Below are 19614 nucleotides of genomic sequence, written 5' to 3' on the forward strand. Positions count from 1 at the left end.
AACACATACATTTAACATAGAAACCACACTTTTAAAAGTTACAAATTTCGCTCCCAGAACAATAAATAGGACATTGAAGAATGTTGTTTCCTACAAGGTCTTAAACACATCTGTGATAAATTTGTGGAATTCCTTTAAACAACATTGCTTCAGAAGAACTTTTGTTATTGGTGGTGAGAAAGTTGTATCGCACATGCTAAGATGGGTTTCTAGTAGAGATGGGGTAAAACGTGATTTTTCACTCACCGGTGAAGCAGTGACAGCTCATTTTCGATCACGGTGATTTTACTCAGTGATCCAGCGATTAGAGGTGATTTCCAGTTGCCAGTGATGACGAGAGACCGGATCAGCTGATCACTAGTAGAGCAGTGATCTAGTGAGTGGGGGCGATTGGGAGTGATTTCTCACTACGAAGTGCGAGCAATAAACTGTTTTGAATTATTGGCGAATGTGATTATGATCGTAGAAGCATTAATGTTAAAAGAATGAAAGGAATAAGATAGGCTATTATGAGTGCATTGAGAGTGCAGAGAAAAAACAGAACTAACTCAGAAGAAATATATTATGGTGAAATCAGACACATTAGTTGGGATTATTTGCGGATTTTAAAAATAAGAATATCTAACTTAAATACCGGTATTGTGTAATTTTCATTTGGCTGTATGTAAAATAAAGGTGATAAACTGATAAATGTGGTTGAACAAAGTGATATTTGTAGGCCTGCATTGTTACATCAACCTTAATAATATAGCCTCTCCCTTCTTTTTATTCACACATTCCACAGTTATAGTTTGGTTAAACTACTACAATATATGGTAATATTAGTGGTAATTCTCCAGGAAAGCTATATCTAAGAAGGCAAAATATTCTTTAGCTTAACTGGCTTCTGTGATATAGGTCTATAGATATAATGATAAACAAGTGACTTTAGTTTGCAGGTACAAATGCTTTCAAAATATAAATCGTTTTATGCTTGCCAGTATATTCTAACGCACTGTTTTAGCCCACCTTTTTTTTTTCGTTATTTAACGATGCTGTACCAACTACTTGGTTATTTAGTGTCGATGGAATTGGTGATGAGATGGTATGTGGCGAGATGAGGTCAAGGATTCGTCATAGGTTACCTGACATTCGCTTTACGTTTGAAAAAATCTGGGAATCATTCCAAGTGTGAATCGAACCTACACCCTACCGCAACTCCAGCAAGCAAACGCGCTACTGCCTGAGCTACGGCGGTGACCATTTTCTTGTTACTAGGTCTAATTAATTTTTTCTTGAATGAAAAAAAAATCCGATTTTTTAATTGCGCTTCTGTAATTTCACCAAGCTGACTAGTGAAATTTTTGCCTCACTAGTGACCAACACAACATTTTTAAAGCCCCGCTAAACCGCTAATTACCAACATAACATGAGAGGTGTCCAGGACGAATTAATAGAGAAATGGTCATATCTCTAGTATTGCGTCATGGACCTCTAGAGTGTTACATTTGAAACAAGTAGGGGGCAGAAGGGCTATAACAGTGCATTAGAGTATAACTATTGAACTACTTTTATGTTGAAAGTTCTTAAAAATCTACCAAAGAAAGTTATGCCATATCACTAAGTTGTTCAACTGAAATTTCAATACTTTCTTTCATCACAAACCATTACAAGCTTACAAAGAACAAAAATCCATGTAATGTCAAGCAGTTCAAAAATTGCTCAACAGGTGTCAGAAGACTGCAATGTAAGACATGTTGAAATCACTGAGGAAATAATGATTCGTTACAGCTGTTTCTGGTGCAATGAGTAAATCACTGCTTGATCACTGTTTCACTGGTTAATGAACAGTTCACTCACTGGAGTGAAAGTGATTTTCTAATCACCGGTGAAAAATCGCTGCTAGTGATTTTTTCTTCCATCTCTAGTTTCTAGCCGGTATCTCTTGAGTTCTTGTAGCAGGCACTCAAATAACAGGTGGTCGACTGTTTGTGTGGGGTGTTCACAGGAACATGAAGAGCCGTTTGGGTTGTCAATTTTGAAACGTTCAAAATATGAATTAAATTTTCCGTATCCAGTCATAAATTGCGTGGATATGTGTGATGTGTGATCACACATCTTTATAATTTCTAAAACGTAGACAAACTGTCCACTTGTCCTACATAGCTATGGAAAATGTTGATTTTCAATTTTACATTTTGACTAACTAAAGTCATAAACTGTTACTGTGTTCAATTTGTCCCACTTTATTCTACACAGGCGCGTAGCAATAAAACATTACTTACGTCATCAACCTGTTGAATACCTGAGGGCGTTGGGTAATGAGCTATGATGAGAAAGCAAATGAGCTGCGTGTGTTCATGTGTTATTCATTTTCCAGGTATATGGCTATCGTGCGGCCGCTGCAGCATCGGATGTCTCGACGCAAGGCAAGAGTCGCTCTGCTGGTCATCTGGTTGGCCAGCGCTCTTCTGGCGATACCTTGCCTCCTCTACTCCACCACTATGACAAGGAGGTGAGTAGGGATATTTCCGTTCCCTATTTTACTATGATATAGTAGTAATAATAATAATAATAATAATAATAATAATAATAATAATAATAATAATAATAATAATAAATATTGTTTAATCTTGTAGAGCAAATTTTAGCATCAAAATTAAGAAAAATCTATAAAAATTATTTTCGTGCAAGAAATTTTACATTGCCAATTTTTTAAATGTCATTGAGCAGAATATTTACATTTTAGAGTTCCTTTGTAAGACGATGTTACATAAAATATTTCTAAGATCATTGTTCAGAAGAGATATTTTAACTTGTAGTACGTATAAATTTGTGTAAGAAGTTTTCATATTAATATTTTTCGAAATATTCTTCGGAATAATATTTATATTTCAAAGTTAAACTGTAATGCTCTCTGTATCAAAGTTTCTATTCGTGTATTTGTGATTGAGTGTTAGAAAATGAGGTATGGCCTGAACACTGCTAGGTCAAATAGGGCTATTATTATTATTATTATTATTATTATTATTATTATTACTATTTGTAATAGTAATATTAAGAAAATGTACATTGAAACATTCCAAAATGTTGTTTAGAAACAAATATAGCCTATCTTTCGAAATTGCTATACAACGAATATTCATAAGGTATCGTTCAAGATGTTGGTAAAAAATATACACACATTCTGTTTCAATGTAATTTTATATCCAGTTTTTGTGTAACATAACTATTTATTGACAGTTGTAATTTAATAACGCTGTATCAACTACTAGGTTATCTAATATATGGCGAATTGAGGCCGAGGATTCGCCATTGGATTACCTTACACTTGCATTATATTCGGGGAAAATATCGGAAATATCCAAACCAGATAATTGGGATTTGAACCCATGCCAGAGCGCAGCCACAAACCTGTAGGTGAATGCAAAATTATCAGAGCTACGTCGTTGGATTAATACATTTCACATTGAAAGATTTCAAACTAATGTTGAGAAGAAAATGTAGGTGTTTCAAAGTTTCTGTAATAATTTTTGTCATCGAAATATTTCAAGACATTTCTCAAAAGGGAAAGTTTTCTTGCAATTCCTTGTTTCATGGTTATTGGATGACACCTGTCGGACTTGCATATATTATAATAAAAGTATTAATAAATACTCTTATTTTACTTTTATTTGATTTTTCTGAGTAATTGCATTCAATTATGTTTAAACAGCCTGAAATGTAGTAATGATACTACATACATTGGATTTATAATTTAATTTTTTTGTGTCATTGTATTGGGCGCAGCCCTCGTAAAGCGAAGCCAAGCCAAGCCGTGGCTTTCTCCAGAACCTCAAATCGTAGCTTAGGGCACATTGTCCACAAAGTACAGGGCTGCAGTCAGTTCCAAAAATTTCATTTTTGGGAAAAGAAATTTGAGATAACTACAAGGTGCTGCACAATATCTATTACAAGTAGGCATACTCTTTCGCTTTAGTTTCTCCTTTAGTCACATTTGGCAAGCTAAGATTCTTCGTAAATGGGAATAGGTTGCTGGAGTTGTCGCGTTGGTTGAGTCTCGACGGAACACTCGTTTTGCGTCTCAGATTCCATCAGTGCGTTATTTGGAAGTTTTCGACGTGGCTTACGATTTCGTGAATTCGATAGATGTCGAAGAAAACCAGAATCATATCGCTGGAGGTCTAAATTCGCCAGGGATTATAGGTTCCTGGTACTGAAGGTCTTGTGAGATCTACATACGATCTTATTTCAGGCCAAAAGTCTTCTGGTGTAGTAACAAACATCACTGTGAGTAAGAGGTCTGTCAGATGAAGACTCGGGAAGTCAGTTCGACTTCAAGAAGACCTGAAATTGCTCAACATTGAGCAATATAATAGCGCTACAATATCGGAATTAGACTGTAGACTAGGAATCAGTAGCACTGTTCACGTCTGTAGAGAGAAATGTCCAGCTTGCAAATTCGAGAAGATATCGTTTGCTGACGATATTTTTTACAGCGTGGAACGATATCAGCGTAGGCTTTCGGATGGAACTTGTTTCCGTTAAATGCTCTGAAAGCACGCCGATGCATAGTGGAGTGTTAACAGAGCACGTAATCCTTTCGCGCCATTTATTGACGAAAATTCTACTTTTGCCTTGCCGTGCCGTTCTTTATGTAACGGAATATGTTCGCAACGTAAGAATACGAACACTGAAAACAGCCCATATCTAAACCCTATTTAACTACTGAATAACTGTGAATTATGGTCGGTCAAATTGGCAGACTTCGTTACTTAGACAGCCTGAACGAAATTCGAGCAAAATTGCATAACTAATTCAGAAGTTCGGGAGTAAAACATGGTTAGTGATGTTTTAGTCATTTGGTGTTTTGAAGTTACTAGGTAGGTAAACATTTATACATGCAACAGCTTGTATAGTTGCCACAAAGTAAAATCTGTATATTTCTGCGATCTGTTGAGACATTGGAGAACTAACTACTGCTTTAGACGCAGAATGTAAAATAACTAGATACGCTACATATCTCATTCTTGATCAAAATATCAGTTACCATATTGTACGCCCGACCTCTTCAATCACATTTGTTACCTACTTAGGTTCACAGAATACACGTTTCCAAACCGTACATCAGCGACTGCACCATTTTACTGACCGCTTATTGATATCTATCATGTATTGGTGTTCTACACTCAACCATATTCTTAATTAACTTATATCTATACAGGGTGTTAAAAATAACGTTTACAACGTTTCAGGGATGATAAAGGAAGTAAAAACAAACAACTTTTTTAAGTGACAAAACTTTGACAGATGCGCCGTTTATTGTGTACGTAAGCGTCAGTGTAATCCATAAGGAACGAGACCAATTGTCGTTTTAGAGGTGGTGTTCAAACTGCCGTCCATTGAAGGCATTTCACAACTGGTACCTTCGTACTATGGAGTGTCTGCAACGCTCAAATAGGTTAACACGTCTCTAATAACATGTGCAGCTTCAACAACGCGAGCAAGTAAGTCTTCTTCCGTATCGATCGGTGTCTCATACACAAGATGTTTCTTGTCTCCCCACAAAAAGAAATGCAGTGGGTTAGGTCCGGTGATCGAGGTGGCCACGGTACCGGCCCACTCCTGCCAATCCAATGATCGGGGAATGTAGCATTTAGGTGGTTCCTGACACGACGATCAAAGAGTAGAGGGGCACCGTCATTCTGAAACCATATTTGTTCTCTGATGTTCAATGAAATATTTTCTAAAAGTTCTGTGTGTGTGCGCGTGCGTGCGTGCATATGCATGTATGTCTGTAAAGAGTATTGTAACAGAAAGAATTTTATTGTTGGCAATATTACACATAGGATGCATATTATCTTTATTCGTATATAGGCCTAATCAAAAAAAATAAACTTAATGTAAAACTGTACAATATTTAAGAAAATTATTTACTCACTTTTGCAGGCCAGAGTATATGAAAGCTCTGTAAATTGGAATATTAAATTATCTGCATTACGGAGTCATAGTGAATAGCAGGAAGTGTAAATAAGTAACTACTCACAGACAAATTACTACACATAAAACGGTAAAATATGAAAGTAACTTTAATGATAATCGGGTTCATCTGTGGAAAGAGGTTGAATGTAACATGTTCCTCAAGCGTTAATCCAACCTTGTCCCACGGAGGTACTTTATCGTAGACATGGGAAGTTAAAGCAACCAAATGACTACTTCTTTCTCTTGATCGTCAATATTTGTTCGTGTGATGTATCGAGTAATATAAAATGACAGACAATAAAAGTTAGCCGACCCTATATTGAAACAGACAGGACAACTACAATCTACATCAGCCTGCGTCTGCAAAAAAGGATCTCCAGCTGAATCGGAACGAGCCAACCTTACATGACATATCTCGACCAAGAGAGACTAGGAAATGCTTTTATTTCCCACAAGGAACATGCCTCTATGGTTTTATTTATTTTCTTATTCATTTATATTCCTATAAATTGATATCTTCCACAAATATATGTTAAAATTTCAATCCAACACTCTTTAATTGGATTCTAGCAGAGAGAAGGGATGCATAAGTGTTCCTCATATATTTCTTAACAGGGGAGTGAAGAACCATTTGTGGGTTAGTCACTTACGACTTTTCACAAGAAACTGAATGATTAATCGTACAGAGTCCTACCGGCAGGACAGGATGTCCTCATCGTCTTACCAAGTTCAAGTGATTACGTCGGATTTCCTGTACTGCCGAGAGAATGTTCACCTAGACCAGTGTTTCTCAAACTATGGTCCGCGGACCAACTGTGGTCCTCGAGTTCTGTCCTTGTGGTCCTTCAAAATACAGAAAAAATAAAGTTCAAACCAACTGCGTATCACACTATAGCTGAAAATCTCAGACTTTGGAAATTACACATGGCAAATGCCTTTCACTTTTTCTACTAATATGTTACGAAATTTCTTACGCTACCCGTCTACCCACTTCCCACTCTACTCTCAACAACAAAGGAGGGATTTAAAGCACTATGAACGTGGCGTTTCTCGCCATCTTTTCCCTGCATATCTGGTGCCGAGCTTGTAACCCAGCCAGGAACCATCCAAATTCATAACAGAGAACCAAAGTACCGAACCTTTTCATGTATTGACGACTTTCTTAATAGTCTTGTCAACACTCATGAAATGGGCACGTACCGTACGTCGTACACCAATAATAGAACTGCCAAATTGCATCTTTACTCGTTGAAAATCGGGCATGTTTCTGCATTAATTTCTTATTTCTTTTTCCAGAGACGATATAAAAAAATTTTATAGACTCCGCCTATTTTAAAATCGACAGGTTTACTTTTTACACTTGCGTGTTTCGTCTCTAAGTGCCGTTTCAATTTCGCTGGTTTCATACACTCGTTTGACAGCACTTCGTAACAAACAACGCACCGGGGTTTTGGTTCACTCTCATTGCCACACCAAGTATATCCAAGTTTCAAATAACTCTTGTCATATTTACGAAAGTATTTTTTCTTTGAATAGCTACTAGTAGGACTAGATATTTCTTTATGGCACTATAATTAATATTTTTCTTCGCACACAGCTTCTGAACTATTAGCACTGCTTAAATGAAGCGTATTATCTTGTTCCGGATCAAAGCCAGTTTTCCATTATTTATAATGGGCACTATTTAACAGAGACAAGGACAACTACTATAGTCGCAACGCTGTTATTTCCGGCGTGATTCCGCCTCTTTGCTTACGTCTTAGGAAGTGAAAGCTCTATTAAGTCTAGGTAGGTAGTATCGTTCGCTATTTTTGTTCTTTCGTTCCCGAGCTACCATACGAGGAATCTATTTGCCACACCGTTAAACATTATCATGTCGTAGCTCCTATGATAATAAATCAAACGCACTGGAATACAGCAAATAATTGAGCGGTAAATAACTTCTTCGCGTGCTTTCTGCGAACGCCAACGAAAGAGCCAAAATGGCGGGCGATTATATTAAGTATTTATCGAGCCTTAAGAAATGAATAACGACTTCATAAGCGAATCACAAGACGCACACGTTTAAATGTAGCCGACCTGCAACGCGATTGGCTGCCGGAAATTAGAGCGACGGGACTATAGTGTGTACCACATAAGAAGGATTTCAAACAACTAACTGCTAACATGCAAGCGATGAATCAACAATGCACAGAATTTGTTATAAGTTACTTGTGATTGGCTACAAAAATATAATTACTTAATTCTATTTTAAAATATAAGTATACTGGTATTAAAATATGCTACAAAAATGATAAATTTGTTTCCGAAGGGAACAAGAAGGAGGTGGTCCGCGGAACTGATCTGACTTAAAAAAGTGGTCCCCATTTCAAAAAAGTTTGAGAAACACTGACCTAGACCATTGACAAGAGCGTTTCTTTTTCTATTAGCGCAAAAAATTAAGTTGGTACGATATATTTTAGCTGAGATATGGCGGATTCTTTCAGTAACCGTGCGCGAGTTTTGTCTAAAGCAATTCTCTTTGAAGCAGATGAAAATAAGACTTGGAGTAAGTATGATCCATGGTCTGAAAGTGTTTGTGAAGGTACTGTATTGAAGGTACGTGGTAACTTGTTAAAGTAAAATAGAATATTGATAACAGAATAACATGGATTCGTGTCTCAAAAATAACTAACATAGCCAACAATGGTACTTCTAACTCGAATAATTCTTCAAAGTCTGACATGAAATAATAAGAATCCAGAGAAAATGTATTGTTTGTTCCATAATCAGGAAGATACAACAAAAAGCTAGTCACTTTTGTGTTGCTTGTGGCCCAGCAGCAGTTATGTGTAGTCCTCAAACTAAACTTGACTGTTTTGCATTTCACATTCAGAATGGAATTCCTGCATAATTCATGAAAGTTAGTATTCATTGGACTTAGTGAAATCAAATAAATGACATTTTAAAATTATTTAATCTCAAATTTCTTTAAATAATCTTGAGTAATATCTGGTCTAGTATTCCATTTCACAACCAAATATTAAAAACAATATACATCTTGATTACACAACTTTTAACACTGTATCACTTCGGAACGTGTATGATAAGACTTTCTTGTGTTAAATTCTAACGTATCTTGTTTACATGTTTCTACCTATTTATGGGTCACCCTCAGAACTGGTCGTTGTTGGTCTTGGCGTATCTTGTTTAATTTCCTGTGAGGTTGTGTTCGTAGTATAGTGTAGAGTCAAAGAGTGTGTGTGTTATGAAATTGAGTTGTGTGTTGAGAATTTCAAACTCAAATATAATTTTAATTTTTAATTTAATTTTATTGGGTTATTTTACGATGCTGTATCAACATCTAGATTATTTAGCGTCTGAATGATATGAAGGTGATAATGCCGGTGAAATGAGTCCGAGGTCCAGCACCGAAAGTTACCCAGCATTTGCTCGTATTGGGTTGAGGGGAAAATCCCGGAAAAAACCTCAACCAAGTAACTTGCCCCGACCGGGATTCGAACCCGGGTCACCTGGTTTCGCGGCCAGACGCGCTAGCCGTTACTCCACAGGTGTGGACCTCAAATGTAACACCTGCAACAACTTCTACATAGGACAGACAGGCAGATCATTTCAAACACGTTACAAAGAACAAATCACAGCCATAACAAAATTACAAAACACCTCCACATATGCAGAACACATAACAAATGCTGACCACACCCACAGAGACATCAACACAGACATGGAAATACTAAACATTCAACCAAAAGGCAGAAACTAAACACACTAGAACAATGTGAAATATACAGACACACGAAAACACACCCCAACGAAATTTTCAACACACAACTCAATTTCAGAACACACACACTCTTTAACTCTACACTATACTACACGAACAGACCCTCACAGGAAACAAAACAAGAGACGCCAAGACCAATAACGACCAGTTCTGAGGATGACCCATAAATAGGTCGAAACGTGTAAACAAGGTACGTTAGAATTTAATAAAATAAGAAAATGTTATGATTAAAGCATCAAGTGAAATTGTTAAGTAGGATAAAATCACTCTGTGAATTATTATTGTTACAATATTGTGTTGTTAGTGGTATTTACATTACCTATAATTTGTCATGAGAATATCCTTTTGATCATAATAGTCTTAGTTATAGTATATATATATATATATATATATATATATATATATATATATATATATATATATATATATTAAATCCACATTAAACTTTATATATATATCATATATATATATTTTTTCAACAATTAAAGTTCATCGAAATTTTTACAAATATAAAATAAATTAATACATAAACAAACAAAACAAAACAAAATAAATACTGCGTCCTTCTGATAGTACCGGCAGGACCCATAACTTGCGTACTGCCGGTAGGACGTTACAGTAAAGGTTGACGCTCACTGGCACGAACCGACCGGAACGGAAATCTACAGCAGTCCGTCTTCCGCGGAAGCTCTGACGCTCACTGCTCGGAATATTCCGGTACAGTCGACAGGTAGTCTGTTTTAAACATGGAGTGGGATAGTAGTTCCGAAGATTATTTTATTTTACAGAGTCTTTAGCTGATGAGGAAGGAAAAAAGAAAAGAAAAAAAAATATGGGTCCATAACTAGAGCCCGGATTTTATGTAATGTGAAAATGAGAACTATGTAGACTACATAAATATGAAGCTAAAAAAGTATGTAGATAAATATGTAATAAATAAAAAAAAGTTGGTAATTTAAAATCTAAGCTTTATTAGATGTATTTGTGCACACTAATAAAAAATTACTGGTGCACATGTGATTGAACCTCATTGTTTGGAGGCGCAATTAATAATTGAATATTTTTACATATTTTCTACGGTTATTGATCGTCTCGTCAACGGCAACACATACGTAGGAATCATCAAGTCCATCTCTAATCGTTTCCATTGTGTCAGTGTAGCAGGAATTCAAATATATTTTCCGGAGTGTTGATTCATGCGAAATATTGAAGTTGCAGTATTTGCGTAGGAATGCTTGGAACTTTGGAACTCCAAGTTTATACCACTGTATATGTTTGCAGCAACCATTGCCATGCACAAATTTTTATTAAATTCACTTGTAGAAGACGAATGTTTCAGCAGCACTTGTGTAAGAAGAACTTTTTCTTTTCGACGGAGCACGTTTTTTATTTCTCACATGAAGTTAAATTTTTAAATGCTATTCTAATTGTGACTTCATGGAGCACCCAATGCGTTTGTCACACACTTTGGACTGCATGATTTTACCATTTTAGTAAAGGAATCTTCAATTGAAATCCAGTCTTTTAACTTGGATGCGAATGGCAGTAGGCTTGCTATTATATTACCTGATGTCAAAATAAGTTTCTTAAAAAAAAAACAGAAAAAACTATTGTTTTCTTTTAGAGCAACTGATTCATTCTTTCCTTCACTACTACCATTCGCATTGGTATTTGTACCTACTTTACCGTTACTTCTCAAGGGATACAAACTATTAGCATTGCAAAGAGATGTCATTTTTTGACAGAATACGTTATTATTTTCAATTATCAAATTATATTTATGCACTAGAGACGAAGGGATAAGCTTTATAAACAATTTTAAAAATAACTTAATCATTAGGCCTACGTAGAGAGAAAATTAGTGAAAAAATGTATATATTCTTTCAAAATATGCAATATCCTTCAAAATATTTTAAAATATATAATATATGCCAAAATATTTATTATGCACCAAAATATGTAAAAACATTTAAAACTTCGAAATAATGATCCCTTTCGTTAATCTTCGATGCTACTTACCCATTAGAGTTCTACGAAATGTTTATTTGGCCATTATTCAGTCTACCATTCAATATGGTATAATTGTTTGGGGTGGAAGTACAAACATTAATCTTAGTTCGTTAAATTTACTACAAAAACGAATAATTAAAATTTGTTTGAAGAAACGTTTCGATTATCCAACTAAATTAATTTATTCTGAATTTAATGTATTTAATATTGAACAAATTTATAAGCATACGCTGTTAAAATTTTATCATAAAAATCGTAATAAGTTTGTATTACAGACACATAATTATGACACAAGACGAAATATTAATTCAACATTAATAGAACCTAAATGTCTCACATCTGCTGGTCTAAAGCATAGCATTAATTTTGGCCCTCGGTTGTACAATGCTTTAACTAAATTACACCCAGAACTTCTAACATGTAACCCACTAACATATAACAAGAAAATTAGAAACGTGTTAATATCTTCAATTTGATTAAATAAATTTGTAGCCTATGTGTATATGAATTAATCAACCTATATTATATTTGTATTCTATAATTTTGAAATATATATATATATATATATATATATATATATATATATATATATATATATATATATACATATTGTCCTACTTTTCACGTGCGATATTATTCTTCTCTAGTGTTAATATTATATTATATAATTCCATTGCCGCTATAATTTAAATTTTAGTTCCTATTTTATTTTACTTATTTATTTTTATTATTTTTTCTGTATTTCTCTTATATTAATATTGTATTATATAATTTCTGTAACTGTAATTTTAATTTTATTTCCTATTTTATTTTATATTCTCTTACAGGCCTATTAATATTATATCTTAACTGCGATCGAACACGAGCGCTGCTCATTCGGTCTCAAATTTTGTTAATACTACTGTATCTCCTTTTTATATTGATGGTATTATTTTATTTCTATTTGTCTTGTTTGTTTGTAATTATATTCTTTATTCTGTATATTTAAATTTAAATTTAAATTTAATACGATTCGCGGACTTTTAGCTTTCCTTATAGCTACATATGTAGGAACGGAATATGTAATTACATACAATCCGGGCTCTAGTCATAACAATATAAAAAAGTATTTTGATTAATTTAACCATCTTTGCCCACATTTGTGTAAAGATCGAGTAATGGTTTTTTTAGTACTTTCGTATGAGTGAAGAAAAATGTTTAAAACTTCATCTGTTATTAACATCTGAAATAAAGAAGGGAAACATCACATTTCGAAGGCCAATCAGCACAGAAGCGCGATTAGCACTGTTAAAATTAACTTTTCATCACCCATTTTAAGAATAATCTGTCTGGACAACGCACCAGCACATGTTGAGTGGGAAAGTACTGAGAACAGCCAACACACTTTTCTCCGAAGACCAGCGAAGACATACGAATGCAGCCGATCGTCATCGGAAATTCCGCTAGGGTCGTGTCGCGAGAACCCTGTCCGTCAGGACCGGCAGCCGGTTGCTTCCGTTCGGACAAGTGAGCGTTTACCGTTTAAAATACATGCATACGTCTCTCGCAGAATATTTCCGGTTCGTTCCGTTCCTGTCGGTTCGTGCCAGTGAGCGTCAACCTTAATACGTCCAGCTAGAAGGACAGCAAATGAAAAATATTGTTTAAGAATCTGTCCTACAGTAAGAATAATTTGCTATGTACAAAGGTCCATCGGAATCGCATCGGGAAGGACATGACTCTGCACGATTAACCATGAATTTTCAGCTCGGGTATGTCCTATGAAGTTTATGGTAAATAAAGGGTTTAGAGTATGTTTTCAAAAAGCACTTTTTGTCTACCAATCTCATTTTAGTCATGTTCATTATCATCATCATGTCTATGCAATATTGGTATGATTGAGAAGGGAATTATAATTGTATTATGTGTTTAACACTTTTCCTCGTTATTAGACTTATTTGATAAAACAAATAAAGACCTAATCTTAGTAACAATACAGATTTGCAGAATTATAGAGGAGTCTATATTCTTCTACACATTCTTTCATTTAAAAAGCAACAAAATCCTCACTGTCGAAATGTTACACCCCCTGTAACTCTTAACTGAGGAATCTAAAGTAGAGTACAATAAGAACAACAGCGAAAGTTGCCTCTCTCAATAGCTTCCAAACTTGTCCTCATTCTTCACTCCATATGCAAACTATCCGATGAGGTTAAGGACTTATTGATACATTTGTCTATATAGTATACGAGTATGATGCTGAGAGTGATTTAGTGTCGATGTTTCCCGCCCAAAAACGTCAGCGGTAATCATGGTATAAATTTATGCAATCTAAGTTGCACAACTCTTGGCATATATTTTTTCCAAAATATGTATTAATTTTGACGACAATTATAATATCAACAGTATATCTGTAGTCCTTGTGCCAAAATTTCCCAAGGTGATTTTTCGCAACCTTGGTCGTGACGATTTTCATATCGAATTATTTTTGGAGGGATGTACTGTGATACAAAAAATAAATAAACTTATGTTATTAAGAACTATACTTTCAGAATTCAGGATAATAGCAACAATTTACTCTCGACGTCTTATTCTCAATAAAAGAACATTTTTTCTTATCTCTAGATTGCCACCCTCATCATGAACTTATGGACGATAAGGAGATAGAGTCATATTTTGGAAGAGTTCAAGTTAGTGAGAGTGGCAGTTTTCGTTCGTGCTATTGTAATTGTTCTGTACTTATAGTTTCTGATTTATAATTTGAAGCGGAAACATAGCCTTCAATCCCTGAACACTAAACTCGGAATGATTTGTGTAAACAGTAGTATTTCACGCAGTCAGAGGTATAAGCATCTATATAAAATATTACTTTTATGGGTACTACATCAGTTCAAAAAATGCATATCGCATTTATTATTATTATTATTATTATTATTATTATTATTATTATTATTATTATTATGCAACATATCTTTACGTAATCCTATGTTTCTTCTTCTATGAGATCGGTAGCAGTTATACATTTATAAATAGAAGTCCAACGAATCCGTTGTTTGTTTCTCGGCAACAGGTTTAAATCTATATTACCTACATCGATCAATATTTTTCTCTATTGTCCTCTTTTAGTCGGTTATTTAACCACAATGTGTCAACTACTAAGTTTTTTTTTTAAGTGTCAATGGTATTGGTTGTGATGGTATTTGGTGACATGATGACGAGGATTCGCCATTTGAATAACTGAAATTCTCGGAAGCACCCCAACCAGGAAATCAGTGCAAGCGAGAATTGAACCCACTCAGTTCTAGATTAGCAAGCATACGCGCTTACCCCCTGAGTTACGCCAGTCTCTGTATTATCCGAAGCTGTAGTATTGTGCCTTTCTGACCACACAACTAGTGAATTATACGACTTGGTTGTTGATGATGATGATGTTTATTATTATTATTATTATTATTATTATTATTATTATTATTATTATTAGTATATGATTATGTCTCGTGACGAGAATATTTAACGAAATGGAAAATATAAAAATTGGAAATTTATCCTTTGAAGAGGTGGAAAAATTCAAATACCTGGGAGCAACAGTAACAAATATAAATGATACTCGGGAGGAAAATAAACACAGAATAAATATGGGAAATGCGTGTTATTATTCGGTTGATAAGCTTTTATCATCCAGTCTTCTGTCAAAAATCTGAAAGTTAGAATTTATAAAACGGTTATATTACCGGTTGTTCTTTATCGTTATGAAACTTGGACTCTCACTTTGAGAGAGGAACATAGGTTAAGGGTGTTTGTGAATAAGGTGCTTAGGAAAATATTTGGGGCTAAGAGGGATGAAGTTACAGGAGAATGGAGAAAGTTACACAACACAGAACTGCACGCATTGTATTCTTCACATGACATAATTAGGAACATTAAATCCAGACGTTTCAAATAGGCAGGGCATGTAGCACGTATGGACGAATTCAGAAATGCACATAGAGTGTTAGCTGGGAGGTCGGAGGGAAAAAGACCTTTGGGGAGGCCGAGACATAGATGGGAAGATAATATTAAAATTGATTTTAGGATGGTGGGATATGATGATAGAGAGTGGATTGATCTTGCTCAGGATAGGGACCTATGGCGGGCTTATGTGAGGGCGGCAATGAACCTCCGGGTTCCTTAAAAGCCAGTAAGTAAGTAAGTATTATTATTATACTGGTGGTGATAATGATTATATTGATGGTGATGATGACATCTAAAAGGTTAAGGAACAGTATATAGAATTAATTAATCTTTATTTTATTACGTTGGAGCAGAGAGGATTCTGTCAGTTGTGAACCATCCCCTTTATTAAATTTAGCAATGCTTGTCGTGGCAGGAAGTCACTTCAACTTTTTTCTTTACAAAGAACATAGATCGTGAAGCACTGGGTTTGCTTGCTTATTTTTTGCGGTATATCCTCTTTGAAAAATTGAAGGATAGTATCAGCTTTGTGGCGGAAGTTTCATATTGTTAACTCCTTCTCTAAAATATAAGACCGGAAATACAATCACCATTTCCAACTAAAATACAAAGATAAGCCTTCTTAAATTTATATTCTGGATTTATAATTAGAATGGCTGTAATAATGTTACGACTGCTGATAATAACATACGCAGTAAAAGTCTTAAAATGTGAATTAAAAGGTAAAGGTATCCCCGTAACATGCCATGAAGGCACTTGGGGGGCATAGAGGTAGAGCCCCATGCTTTCCATGACCTCGGCACTAGAAATGTGCGCTAAAATGTAGAAATTATGCACTTATATTATATATTAAAAATTGAATATTTGGGATATTAATCTACTGAAAGCTGCAGCAAAAAATAAGAAAAAAGCACTACTTGTGTAATGCAAAAGTTTTAAATTATAGGGTTTTAAAAATAAAACAATGTAATATCTTGATACTAACATGATAGTTACATTCGCTTTTGCAGGGGAAAATTAAGTTTTCTATTACGGATATAACATCACTAGTGTCATGTATTTCTCAAAATTATCTAAGATTCTAAGATGTGTATACTTTTCTTTCTTTAAGTCGATAATTAGATATGTTTTATTTTTCTGGGGGAATTGTAGCAAAATTGCGAACGTTCCGGTTTTACAAAAAAAGCCATTAGAATTGTATATAAGTGTTCACCGTTATTTATTCAATTACAGACATTATTGTTGTTTAGTCAACTGTCCGAAGACAGTCTGAACCTCACAGTGATATCAACAAGGTACTACTTATGAGGCAACTAGTCCAGGAGATAATGGGATAGGATTGCCAGTTTCTTTCCTCCTCCATTGTATACATCGCCGATTAGCCGCATAGGCCTACGAATAACACTAATCAGACTTCTGATTACAGATATTAACAGTTATAAATTTGTACGTATACGTCCTACTGCAGACGTGTCCAAGGCGCGGTCCAAAGTGATACTGTCTTTGCAAGTTATACTGTATTACTTTCTTTTTGGAAATAAGTAAATATCTTTGGAATAAGATTAACCTAGAAGAGAACGACATTGAAAAAAAAATTATTACCAGCACATGGAGGCCTGTGTTCAAACCTTCATCCTATTCATCCTACTGCATAAGAGAAGAAAGAAATCCCAACTGTTTTGCATTTATTATACCTAATAACCACGCATAGCTTTGAAGTCTCCTTGCATTCTTGAATGCGCCGTTATCATTCTACTTATCACAGCAGAGTGCGTGCCAGATGTTTTATGATTGTTAAGTTGATAAAATTTGTACAAATTGAAAATAATATAGGTAGCTTTCATTCTGCAGTTGTTTGCTCACATAGTGGCAGGTTTTTGGATTATCAGTTCTGTGATTTTTTTAAATGATGAATATAGCTTCTAAGTGTAGCAGCAGGTCATTTCAAGTGAAGTGGACAAACCAGTATTTTTTGTTTACTGCAGTAAACAACAAAACAGTGTTTAATTAGTAATGAAGCAGTTCAGTTTTTTAATGAAACAATATAAAGCAACATTATGACACCAAACATTCCTCTTCATACGTGACGCGTTCATAAAGTAACTTTCCCACTCGTCCCACAGCTAGCAAACCATATGTTGCGCGAAGCGACTACGTGTATGTGATAGAGTAATGTCCTGGCATGACGCGTGCGCTAGCGGAACTTCCCGAGTGCTCTCAATAGCTTCGTTGCATTGGTTGAAGATGGACGTTCCTATTCCAGCTCACGCCGAGTGAAGTGCGGTCAGTGATAAAGTTTTTTAATGCACAGGGCATAGCGCCGATTGAAATTGACCGTCAGCTGTGCCAGGTCTATGGGCAAGCAGATGCTGCGTTGCTGCTGTAGACAATTTTCAGCAGGACGACAAAATGTGCATGACGAGGAGCGCAGTGGGAGGCCAACCATCATCACAGACGACCTTGTGGAGCAACGCACCATCTGCTTGCTTATGACGTTAGGCCCAGAGACCTGGCAGCTGACGATCAATTTCAATCGGCGCTATGCCCTGTGCATTCAAAAACTTTATCACTGATCGCACTTCACGCGGCGGGAGCTGGAATAGGAACGTCCATCTTCAACCAATGTAATGAAGCTACTGAGAGCACTCGGGAAGTTCCGCTAGCGCATGCGCCATGCCAGGACATTACTCTATCACGTACATGCAGTCGCTTCGCGCAACATATGGTTTGCTAGCTGTGGGACGAGTGGGAAAGTTACTTTATGGACGCGCCTCGTACCATAAATTTCAGGTCAATTTCGCAAAGACAAAGCATCTAACTTAAAACTAAACTTTCGGGACAGCAGTTAATTTTTAAAAATATGTACACTCAGTCCGAGTCTGTGGTCCGAGCATGCTTCGGGAGTATCATAAATTATTGCAAAAAAATCTAAACCATTCTCAGACGGCGAGTTTGTTAAAGAATTCCTTCAGAGTTTTGCTGATATCATATGTTCTGACAAGAAAAATGAGTTTGCTAAATTAAACTTATCGCGACAGACTGTAGCTCGCCGTATTGACGAATTTGCGTCCAATATAGAGGGAACAAACTAAACCACGCACTAAGAAGAGAAATTGATAAAGCAAAAGAAGATTGGATGAAAGAGAAATGTGAAGAAATAGAGGATGTCACAAATAAGAACAGAAAATAAATGTGGTTGATAGAGAATGACATCGGAAATGAAGTAACAGACAAACAAGGAATACTAAACAGATGGACGAAATATGTAGAAGAGTTATATGAGACAAGGAATCGTCAGGATTACTTAGATATAGAAGACGAAGAAGTCGTATCAAAGACGAAAAAGGATTTTCTATTTTAAGTGAAGAAGTTTAACTAGCGCTTAAGGAAATAAAGAATAGGAAACCAACAGGAGTTGACGGAGTCCCCATTGAAATAGTGAAATGCTTGGGTGAAGACAAGAAGCAAATTCTATCATTATTCAACGAAATATACGAGAAAGGCGAATGACCTGAAGATTTTACATAGACAGTGTTGATTCCAATATCGAACAAAAATAATGCCAAGAAATGTAACGAGTTCAGGACTATCAGTCTAATATCGCACTCGGCGAAGATTCTCTTGCGAATACTGAATCGACGTTTATATTCTAAGATGGAAGAACAGTTGGAAGAAGAGCAGTTTGGCTTCAGGAAGGGAAAAGGTACCAGAGATGCAATTGGACTGCTACGGAAAATCGGGAAAAGATATCTAGAGAAGAATAAAGAAGTGTATATAGTATTTGTGGACCTAGATAAGGCTTTTGATAGAGTGGACCCTAAAGAAAATTCGTGTGGATTGGAAAGAGAGAAGACTGTTCACTAATCTTTATATTAAACAACGAGTCAAAGTCAGGATAGGATAATAACTGTCAGAAGGAAGTGAAATAG

The 19614-nt window shown here is 35.5% G+C and overlaps 1 protein-coding gene across 1 annotated transcript in view; it reads left to right on the plus strand.

Moving 5' to 3' along the window:
• Positions 1-2300: 2300 nt before the first annotated feature.
• The window catches only part of LOC138691397 (tachykinin-like peptides receptor 86C), a 371968-nt gene continuing 354654 nt past the window's right edge, over positions 2301-19614 (plus strand). Inside the window, exon 1 of the mRNA XM_069813309.1 lies at positions 2301-2494. Coding sequence (XP_069669410.1) covers positions 2301-2494 — 194 coding nt within the window. The remainder of the gene's footprint in view (positions 2495-19614) is intronic.

The sequence above is a fragment of the Periplaneta americana genome, chromosome 16 (assembly GCF_040183065.1).
Source record: "Periplaneta americana isolate PAMFEO1 chromosome 16, P.americana_PAMFEO1_priV1, whole genome shotgun sequence".
In the NCBI taxonomy this organism is placed as follows: domain Eukaryota; kingdom Metazoa; phylum Arthropoda; class Insecta; order Blattodea; family Blattidae; genus Periplaneta; species Periplaneta americana.